General features: G+C 42.7%; 1 protein-coding gene across 1 annotated transcript in view; it reads right to left on the reverse strand.

The window, feature by feature from the left end:
• LAMC2 (laminin subunit gamma 2) overlaps window positions 1–5,169 on the reverse strand; it is a 64,888-nt gene extending 59,719 nt beyond the window's left edge. The window contains exon 1 of the mRNA XM_003785639.2: window positions 4,813–5,169. Within this exon, the coding sequence (XP_003785687.1) occupies window positions 4,813–4,891 (79 nt within the window). The 5' untranslated portion in view covers window positions 4,892–5,169. The remainder of the gene's footprint in view (window positions 1–4,812) is intronic.
• Between the last annotated feature and the right edge of the window lie 6,451 nt (window positions 5,170–11,620).

The following is an 11,620-nucleotide window of genomic DNA, read 5'->3' on the forward strand; positions in this document are numbered from 1 at the left end:
AAAAAAAAAAAAAAAAGACAAAGGGAAGGACAGACAAGTGAATGCCAAAAATGAACGGAAAGAGTTCGAATATAATTACCTTATGAGATGTGAATAAACAAACTGATACTTCTAAATTAGTATATTATTTTATAAAATATGTGACTTTAAATGCATCTGTCTGACTAATTTAATAAATTAAATACAGGGTGGCCACAAAGTGCATGTGAAATTGCACATGAACTTTATGGCCACCCTGTATAAGAGACGTTTGACTACTATGATACTACATATTGCTAAATGTCATCATAATCAAGTTGTCCAAATCTTTTGGGGGTATGAGGGAAGTACAAGGCTGCCTTATATAGGGTCATCTCATATTTGGGCATGTTCTAGAGAGCAACAGATATGCTGAATCTGTGTGTGATGAAGTCTGGGGCGTGATGAAATCTAACCTTAAAATTCCAACTTGCTTTGAGTTCCTTGTCAAGCATTCCACTGGTTTCATTGGATAAAACTTGGGGCTCATTTCAGCCTGAGCTGAAGGGTTCCTCACCACCTTTCTTGGGCTGATGAAAGGAGAGTAAAAAAGAGACACTTCAAAAATTTTACCACTGAAAACTCAAGGCGGTATACTAATATTCAGTACTGACAGGGCAGTTAGTTACAACCATAACAATAATATTGAACATGTATTGAGTGTTTACCAGGTATTGATTTACTATCCTCATTTTAGAGATGCAGAAACTAACAGGTGAAGTAGCTTGCCCAAGTCCAGCACTGTAAATGCCCTACAAGGGTAAAAGATGGGGCCAGGATTTGAACCCTGGCAGTCCTATTCCACAGCCTGCACTTTAATTCGTGATGCTATGCCACTTTGATTACTTAAATAAAAGAATCTGGCTCGGCGCCTGTGGCTCAAGCGGCTAAGGCGCCAGCCACATACACCTAAGGTGGTGGGTTCGAATCCCCAGCCCAGCCCACCAAACAACAATGATGGCTGCAACCAAAAAATGGCCAGGCATTGTGGCGGGCACCTGTGGCCCCAGCTACTTGGGAGGCTGAGGCAGGAGACTCGCTTGAGCCCAGGAGTTGGAGGTTGCTGTGAGCTGTGATGCCATGGCACTCTACCCAGGGGGATAGCTTGAGGCTCCATCTCAAAAAAATAAATAAATAAATAAATAAAAATAAAAGAATCTATGGCTCGGCACCTGTGGCTTAAGTGGCTAAGGTGACAGCTAGAACTGGCGAGTTTGAATCCATCTTGGGTTCACCAAACAACAATGACAGCCGCAACCAAAAAATAGCCAGGAGTTGTGGCAGGCGCCTATAATCCCAGCTACTTGGGAGGTGGAGGCTGGAGAATCACTTGAGCCCAGGAGTTGGAGGTTGCTGTGAGCCGTGATGCTACAGCACTCTACTCAGAGCAATAGCTTGAGGCTCTGTCTCAAAAAAAAAAAAAAAAGAATCTATGAAGGAGCATAAACCTTTTCAGGGATCCTTGCTATTATCCACAGTACCTCTCTTCCAAGATCAGGGTATAGGAGAAACCAAATTATTGGTCTATAATTATCTTGGATTTGGAATTCGCCATTCTAGAAGAATAATTGCTTCAAAACTCACCCGAGTGTCACTGTAGCCCTCATTCATTGTGTACGTACTTTTGGATATCTGAATACCAGTTACTACTCCCATGTTGTTGCAACTCTCCCTTTGGCTGACAAGCACTCCTTTTTCTTTATTCTCCTCTGTCCCTAGTGTTCGATCCTTCATTGCTCCTTCATCTCCTTTTCAAAAGTTAAGGTTTCTTTTGCCTCTATATCCTGAGTAACCTCATCTGTGGTCAAGGCTTTGCTTTCTACCTATGGGCTTCCAACTTTATATTTCAAACTTCAAAATCATAGTTTCAGCTGTTTACTGGGATGTTTGGCCATTTTCACGCATGTACATCTCAAATTCAATAGGTCCCCACAGGAACTCATTCCCTCCTCTCCACCCACCGCCCAACCTTGTTCCCAAACCCGATCTTCCTTTTATATCCTCATTTCCTGAAATGGCATCGCTGTTTAACCAATTCACCAAACCCAAACCCTTCAATCCATTCTGGACTCTTCTCAGTTTTCCCATATTCCCTAACACACATCCATACACTCCCTGGATCAGCAAATTCTTTAGATTTTCCCTTCTAAACGTCCCTGTAATCTGTTTCTTCCACCAAGATGAAAGCCTTCATCATCTCACATTTGGATTACTACAGGAACCTGTGAGCCCTTGAGAGTGACCTTTCTGCAACATGAATCAATCATGCTCCCTCCTGCTTACAAACCATCCACAGGTCATCTTTGCCCACAGGGTACAGTCTGACATCTAGATTGGTGGCTACATTTCTAGTCTCATTCCCATCTCCTCACTCCTCCTCTGCCCATGTCTCCGCCCTGTGGATTGAGATCCAGACCACTGGAGCTTTCTGCCACATTATCTTATTATTTCATATTGACCTATAAGCTCCTGACAGGGAGCCTTCGTCTTTCTCACTGATATCTGGACACCTGGATTTACTATACCCATACTGTTGGCTTTAGACTTTTTAAAGAAATAGGGTGCCAAGCATTTTAAGGTACTTTATAATAACCTTTTCATTTCTCTACAAGCTTGCACAGTACGATTATCTCCATTTAACTGATGAAGAAGCAAACTCCAAGCAGGTCAGGAGCCTGAAAGTTTATTAGAAAGGAACTAATAAATGAACGAGCACAAGTTTAATGAGCTAAAATTCAAGTCCAGGTCAGGCTGCCCCTAAAGCCTGTGGTTTAGCTTAGACCAACCTTGAAAGTCTTGCTGATTCTATCCGTGACCATAATTTCAGTAGCAAGGGATCAACCAGAAAGCAACATCACTGCTTTAGGCTCTCACACGGGCAGCCCATCGGACCCTCATACGTGGTCAGTTTCTCAGACATGGCAGGCACCCTACTTTCAGTCCAACTTCCAATACATTCCAATGTTAATGGGAAAGCATGCACACCCTCCCCTAACACTAAACTTTTCACATTCCCATTGAACTCCCCAAAGAACTCCTCTGAGGGCAGAATGTAAACCTTTAAGCAGTCTGTCTCCAACGGGAAAGCTGGGAAATGAGACTGAACACTACTGCTGATTTCATGGTCTAGATGGATTGCTCAGAAACTAGTCCATCTTGGAGCGGTGAAGGTCCCAGCTCTGTCGTCTTACGTCTGATCTCATTAAACTACTGATGACATCCTCCAAATTTATTTACATATTTATTTTGTGTTACCTAATGCTAAGACACACATCGACAAGGAGAAAAATGCTTCAATAATTACTTATCAAGTAAAAAGTATGTATCTTGTTCCCTTATTACTTTTATAATATGGTCACAAAAGTTCCAGTCTAAGAACCTCTGGATCAAGTGCCAATTCTGTCTCTGCCAACAGCTGCCTGTGTGGTCTTGAACAAACGCATTTCCATTTTCTCATTTTTTTAAATCAAGGGATTCTAAGTAGTTGTTCTACATAGTACGAATAGTCTCTTTTAATGCTGATATTTGAAGATGAGTCTTACTTTTAGGGTGTTTTACATTAGGCTAAGACTACTTATCCTAAGCCTAAGGGAACATACCCTACACAACAATTTTCATACTTTTTTTTATACTGTTTTTAGTTCGTATATATCTAAAGTATACAACATTATGTTTTGCTATACTATGTATAGTGAAATTATTACTATAGTCAAGCAAATTAATATAGCCATTATTTCACAGTTACCCTTTTTGTTTTGGTGGCACTCATACTTGGTTTTTAAAATGGTAGTCAGAGATAATGGCTTGAAAGCTCCTTCCAAGACTATTTTAGGAAAAAGGTCTATAGGAATGCATTCCAACACATGCTCAAATATTATTCATGCCATTCAAACCCAATTCAGGCCAGCACCCCTAGACTACACAATAACAGATGGAATGTCTAATACAATCTCCTGTGCATGTGAGCACTGTCTCATACTCATGCATGAACATGTGTGGAAATGGCTCTTGGCCCTGACTGAAATGATTATTAAAGTGCCATCAGGTGCAGAAGCAATAAAGGCATAAAAATTCAGGGTAATTATACAGGCAAATATCTGCAGAACTAAGCGACAAGCAAAACCCCCGTTATGTGTTGTCATAGCTGACACACACACACAGTAAACAGTTGCTAGGTTCTCAGAAAGTTGTGCTTCCTTGAAGTTCTCACACATGACAGCCACTGAATGCCCTGGATAAGATGAAGTGATACATCAGTAGGTGCCCCCATCAATGCTTGTTGAATGAAAATCACACGAAAATACTACAAGAAGTAACATTATGCAAAGTTAAGAGTTTTGCTAATACTCTTAGGCTCATGTTCCATCCCAAAGATGAAACGTGAATTACAGAAGGATTATTGAAGAGGTTCTTTTTTGATCTTCGTGGTGTTCACACTAATGGAAAACACTCTCCCCCAAATCCTTTAATAAAAACACGGGCTGGGAGAAGAATGTATATACCGAAGTATTGCTGATTAAACAGGAACTCAAGAAGGAACATGTTTAAAGTAAGGAAAAACGTGGTTTGGCACAATCCATCAGCTTCACATCTTAAAAATCAGATCGCTTTCTACTATGACACTTATTTTAAACCAGTCTCTGGAGAACCCCTAGACAGGGGAGAGGAAGGGAGCTCTAAAGAGGTTGTGGACAAAGTGGGGGTCCTCAGAGGTGCGTTCAGCCATCACAGTCTGCAGAGAAAGGCAAGTTCACAGCCCAGGGCTGAGACGCTTCCTCTTGGAAGCCGACTCACCTTCCCTCCCGGAGGTGGCCCGCGCCGCAGGCAGCAGCAGCGCCAAGCAGAGCCAGCAGCTCAGCCGGAGCGCGGGCATGGCGGGCCGCGGTGCTCCGCTGCGGGGTCGCTGCGCGGCGCCCGGGGTTCTCACTCTGCGCTCCGCAGTGCCTTTCTTTCCTTGATCAGGTGGTTTTATCGACTCTTCTACCTGACTCAGTCCTGACAGGAAGAGAGCCCGTGTTTCAGGGTGTGACTCACCTGTGAATAAGGAGGACCCAGCCCTCCGGGGGCAGACAAACACACAGCACACGCCGAGCTGTGGACTGCCCCAGCCGCCGCTCCGCCTGCCCCGAGGAGGGCGCACACCTGGCCCGGGCCAAGGGCGTGGCGCAGAGGCTGCGGCCCTGGGATCCTTCCCATGGAATGTGCCAGATCCCCCAGATCCCTCCTTCTCTCCTAGTGTGGTCTAGGACAGAATTCATAAAGGCGGCTAGCAGCCAGCACCTTCCTCAAACCCGAAGGCCCAGCCTCAGCTACGCTAACTCTCAAATATGCCCTGATCAGCTCTGGCCTAAGAGACATCAAGGAAGACGATTGCGTCTGAGAGTCATGTTGGGGTCCTCTCCACCTCTGACTTAGGGTCAGCCTCTCTCTCAAATACTGAACCTCATTCTTTCCCTCACAACCACCAGGCAGGACCAAGGATTCCTAGAACCTCCTGCTCACCTGGGCCAGCTCCTCCTCAAGTTACCTGTTGACTGCCCAGCTTCCCTGAAGCCCAGGTGTCACTTTGTATTCCTGACAACTAGCTCAGCATGTAGCCTGCTGGTGGTGGTTAATAAATATTTGGTTGAATTGAACAAAAGGATCTGGAGTGGGTACCCTGTGCATGGTGGAACTTACTTCTTGTTCCATTCTCTGTGGACCCAGATGGAAAATGGTTGTTGACACCAACAGTGAGTATCATCCACTGTGCTAGGGCAACTGTGGGTCTTGGTATAACCTACACTATCCCTAACCCTGGTGAAGCCGATGTCAATGATTCAAAGATGCAGCTGTCAAGGAGAAGGTTTCGCTTGCTGCTAAGTGATTTAAGCCAGGGGCTTAAATAGAGACATTCCGTCCAAAACAACCACTCCTGCTTCCCATTATCAAGGCCCACAGGGTCCCCAACAAAGGTGTTTGCTGACTGAATGAATGTTCTCTAGATTGTTCAATAGATGATAACAACGTAAGATAACTCACAAACAGTACGAGCGTACGCAATGGCCACAGGGTGTAAGAAATTTAGTTTATGCATGTTATGGAGACCAGTGTGGGCTGATTGGGGTGGCCAGGGATGGATTTGCACAGAACCGGGAGCATGAACCTGGTGTTAGGAATAACTGAAATCTGAATGCAGTGCCCAAGAACCACAGGGGCAAGAAAGGTCGCTGCTAACTAGCTATTAAATTACACCTCCTCTAGAAACTCCAGCAACCAAAAATGAGGAAGAAAAAGGAAACTCCAACTTCCTCATCCCAGGCTTCTCTTCTACTCTGCCTAGGATTCAAACAAAGGGCATAAGTACTCTTCTCTCTCAAAATTGAGAGCATTCAGTCACTACTAACCTTTCAGTTCCCAGAGACTAGATCTTTAAATTTAGAATTTTCCCTCCTGGTAGTTGGTGCCTCGTGCAGGCTGGGATCCTATTCCTGAGTTCCATCCATGTTGTGCAGTTCACCCCAGTCTTGCAGGAATAAGGAACAGGGCTCTACAAAATAAAGCCTTAGAGGTAAATTTCATTTTAGTGCACTTTATTATATCTCAAAATTTAGAACAGATATATTTGCATCTGCCATCACTTTTAGACAGTGATACCAATAACAGCAATCACATACATAGTGCTATTTGTCCATCACTACTATCAATCCTTTATCCATATTTACCTTTTAATCTTCAAAACAGCCCTATAAATTAGAGATTCTACAGATGAGAGGACACAGGCTTACAGACATCAAGTAATATGCTCAGAGTCCCACTGCTGCTAAGTGGCTGCATAGAGCACCCTTGACATCAGTGGCACTATCTTAGAGACAGACTCCATCTTGCATTTTAAAAGGCATGATTGTTAAGGAGACTAGATGTTCAACTAATCAGTAGAGACTACATCCAACAAGACCAGGGTGTAAGCCCCACACACCCTTTATTATCCGCACTACCCAGAGGACTGAGGACATAAGAGAGGGATTTAGCCAGTACAGCATGACCATCTCACTGGAGAACATCCTATTGCCACTTGTGATCGGTGCCCTGCATCTGCCACACCAAGTCTCTGCAGGGAAAATTAAGGATTTTTCCTTGCAATATATTGACAACTATTGGGATCAGCGCAGGACACTCTCCTTGTCCATATCACTGTCCTTGGACTGGTTTGTTAATCCCTTTTCATCCCTTTTTCTCTCCTTATTTTCTTTTTTTGGAACAGTGTCACTCTGTCACCCCAGCTATAGCATATAGTATATCACACAGGAGCGTGATCATACCTCATTGCAACCTCAAACTCCTGGGCTCAAGGATCCCCCCACTTCAGCCTCCTGAGTAGCTGGTTCTACAGGTACACCACCACGCCTGACTGATTTTTCTATTTTTACTAGAGATGCTGCTCTTGCTCGGGCTAGTCTTGAACTCCTGAGCACTTTTTACTCTTGTGTTAAGTGTTACTATTACATAGATGATTTATAGTATTAATTGACTTGTGGATGGGCTTGAGCCTGCCTGCCCATGGCTATGACTATCAAGGAATGAGTGGTGCTAACAAGAATTTCCTTCTTGGGAACTCCATGTAGCTCTTGGCTTTTATGATTAAATAAGCACCTATAACTGTCTGACCTTGTAGAAAAACACAAATGTGCATGGACCTGGTTATATCTGATCTTACTCTACTCCAGAGAGTAGCAAAGCCAAGATTCAAAACCAGGCAATCTGGCTCCACCATCCCTAATTCTTTGTTAGGTCAGATTAAAAAGCACCATATAAAAACAAATTCACAATAATGAAACAGTTCAACATGCAGTGAAAGGTTATCTATCCATGACCATCACAACCCAGTCAGATGACAGGCGACTGGCATACATCAATAAAGCCAAGTCACAAAGGACTCTAAACAAATACTTCAATTTTTCCAAGATGTTAGCTCTGAAAGGACCCCCAGAAGGCACCTGGACCAGGGGCAGCAAATGGGCAGCAGGTTCCTGGGCACCATACAAACCAGCAGCCACATTTATGTGAACAGTACATTTAAAAATGTAAATTCCTTAAGGCAGGCACTATGCAATTTTTCTCAGGTCCCACCACTTTGTATTGCCGTGTTCTGACCTTTTTCACACATCTACAAAACCCGTCTGGCTCAGATCCCTTCATTCTTTACCTCGCTCAGAGACAATGTCATACTCCTTTACCAATTTTAGGATTCTTCTCTGCGCATTGCTGGGGTTACAAATGCTCCAGTGTGGTCCAAGCTCTGGAGCAGATTCCCAAGGCCAAATCTTGGCTTCACCCTTCATCAAGGCAGATTACTTAGTTTTCTCTGATCCTTCATTTGTTCATCTATAAAATGGGGATAATGATAGAACATTTACTTAGTAGGGTTGTTGAGAAGATCAAATGAGTGAACAACATTTCCAGTGCTCAGAACGGCACCAGGCACATAATATGCGCTATACCTGTGCAGCTGTAATAATAATTATTGTTATTGCCGTTATTACTATTATCACTGACTAAGCACCAGTTTTTTTCCATATTATAATTACTAAAAGATGGGAGTTTTTTACTTCCACCCTTCTATTAATTGATTATTGAATTGTAATTATAAACATCTTTTTTTTTTTTTTTTTGAGACAGAGTCTTACTTTGTCACCCTTGGTAGAGTGTGGTGGCATCATAGCTCACAGCAACCTCAAATTCTTGGGCTCAAGCAATTCTCTTGCCTCAGCCTCCCAAGTAGGTGGGACTACAGGCGCCCACCACAATGCCCAGCTATTTCTGGAGGTGGGGGTCTCGCTCTGGCTCAGACTGGTTTCGAACCTGTGAACTCAGGCAGTCCAGCTGCCTTAGCCTCCCAGACTGCTAGGATTACAGACGTGAGCCACTGCACCTGGCCTCATAATGTAAACTTCTATGGAATTTTTGGTCCAATCCAGGTTTACAACCAGATTACTGATACTTACTTGGAAGTTGTTAATTAATTTTGCTACTTATCTGGAAATCCCCTCCACATCCATATTTTCTTGTCTAATGTTTCAGAATTTTTGCATTTAAAATCTTGCTTTAAGGTAGGCTAGGATCTTATATTTCAGGGAACAGGTAAAGACAAAAAGGATTCAAATATATGCTTAGATTACCTTAAATTAAGACATGCTTTTCATCTTGATCTGATCTCACTTAAGCCACTGTGGGCTTCTGACCTCAGCACTGTAAAATAATAAACTCAAGTTGTTTTAACCCCCCCCCACCAAAAGACATGCTTTTCAAAAGGGCAACAAAAATCTATTTGCTTTTTCACAGGGCCCAAATATATTTTTCTAAATCCAGACAAAAATCAACTTGATACTACTTAGTAATAAAATAGGAATAAACTACCAGTACATGTACAACACGAATGAATCCCAAAGCATAGTCCTTAGTGAGAGGAGCCAGGTGCAAAAGATCAGTTTCTGTGTGATTTCATGAAATTCTAGAAAAGGTAAAACTACAAAACAAGAAGGTAAATCAGTGGTTGCCAGGGGTAGGGACTAACTGGAGTGAGACATAAGGATACTCTTAGGGGATGAAAGACATATTCTGGCTGGGTGCTATGGCTGGCACCTGTAATCCCAGCACTTTGGGGATTGAGGCTGGAAGAGCACCTGAGATCAGGAGTTAAAGACCAGCCTGGGCAACATTTTATAAAGACCTCATGTCTACAAAAAATAAGAAAAATTAATTGGGTGTGTTGGCATACATGTCTAGCTATTCAAGCGGCTGAGGCAGGAGGATTATGTGAGCCTAGGAGTATTAGATTACAGTGATCTATGATCATGCCCCTGGACTCTAGCCTAGGTGATGGAATAAAAAAAAGAAACGAAAAGAAAAAAGGAAAAGAGAAATACAGTAGAACCTCCATAGTTTACCACCTCCTAAGTTGACCTAATTTTTGTTGACTGGACATGTACATATCAGTACAGTAGGCTTCGTTCCCTGTGTTGACCACCTCTGTATCCTGACCAGTTTGTTATAGTCCCTTGGTGGTCAACTTACAGAAGTTCTACTGTATTCTAAAATATGATCATGATCAAAAATAATCAAATTATATGCTTAAGATCAGAAAATTTGATTATACGTAAATTAAACCTCAAAAAACTGGTGCAAAAAAGAAAAAAAATCTCAAAATTGTCAAACCTAATTGATAATTATGATACTTCGATTCAAATGTGAAAACTCAAAGCCAGCACTGGAAACATACCAGTGTCTCCATAAGCTGTGATGAAGCCACAAAGCCATAGCTCAGAGTCTTGCCCTGACATCTCTGCTGGTTCTGATTAGCTCTAAACTGCCAGCTCAGGCCTTTAGGCAGAGATACCACCCACGAAGTGCAAGAGGACCCCCCTCTTCTGGAAACCTGTCTGTCTTGGCAATTTGCAAAAAGTAAGAGATGCCTTTTTAAAATGTTTGCTTAAGGGCACAAATTTCAAACTTGAACTTTTATTCTAGAAAGTTGACCCTGTACTTTCATCTGATCCTCCCCCAAATTGTCATGTGCACCCAGAGTGTAACCCCTGGTGCCAGTGGGGATCATGTTCAACACCAAAGTTCTCCAACCGTAGAGCAGGAAAAGCACTGGGGCATTCCCACAGGGTGTGGCCAGGAAGGCCGATGCCCTGGAAGTCCCATGCCCTGGAAGTCCCCTTTCTTCATTGTTACATTTGCAGCTTAGTCGTTACCTAGGGGACTTTTCCTTTTATAATGCTGTGTAAATCATTTCACAGAATGGTCATCTCTCCACCCCAATCCCTGAAATAGAATTACAAGTAACATGTTGATTTTTGCCTTGAATTCCATCATTACCTTAGTTAGCTTTCAGAAGGAATGTTTGGCATGTCACCCGCTTTCCAACTCACTTAATGATAAAACTGAAGCACAGGCTGTTAACATGCCAGCAATAGACAGGGCTGCTGGTCCCAATTCCCTGCCCTTTAAAAATCTTCCCAGATAGCTCTAATTATGCCAGAATTCACATTAAAATTTTAAATGTAAAACATAGCAGTCAGGAAAAAAATTTTTTTAGCTTCTCTTTGTTCTTAACTGGTAAAGGAAAATGTCCATAAATGGAAAAGGTTCAGTGTTTCCTGGATCGTCTGGGTAAATTTTCTAAGGCTGGCCAGACTCCAGAAAACAATGTTCTCTAAAGCGAAGCCCTGGCTGAAGTGGCAAGCTTCCATTCTCTACAGAAACATATATGGTGTGCCCACAGCTAGTTTTCAGGCAGCAGTATATGCCAGACCAGAAATAAAGTAATGCCTTTATTCCTCGGGGAGAGGATCTTTTTTTCTGTGTTTGGCTGGTGATGCACCCGGGCCAGAGATGTGGGAAGTCAACACACAAAGAAGACCTTACTTTGCATCTTGCATGGTGTAGCTATTACAGACAGAAATATTCAAATCAATTATTTACTTAAAACACAAAAAATGGGAAGGAGCAGGGAGAAGAAGAACCTAGAAAAAATAAAACAGAGGACGAAAGATTGTGAAAGAGGGACACAGTTTCAAGGGTGTGCCAGCTGTTATGTTCTCTTAGACTAAAATTTGGT

Source organism: Otolemur garnettii, unplaced genomic scaffold, assembly GCF_000181295.1.
Source record: "Otolemur garnettii isolate 467f Iridium unplaced genomic scaffold, OtoGar3 scaffold00016, whole genome shotgun sequence".
In the NCBI taxonomy this organism is placed as follows: domain Eukaryota; kingdom Metazoa; phylum Chordata; class Mammalia; order Primates; family Galagidae; genus Otolemur; species Otolemur garnettii.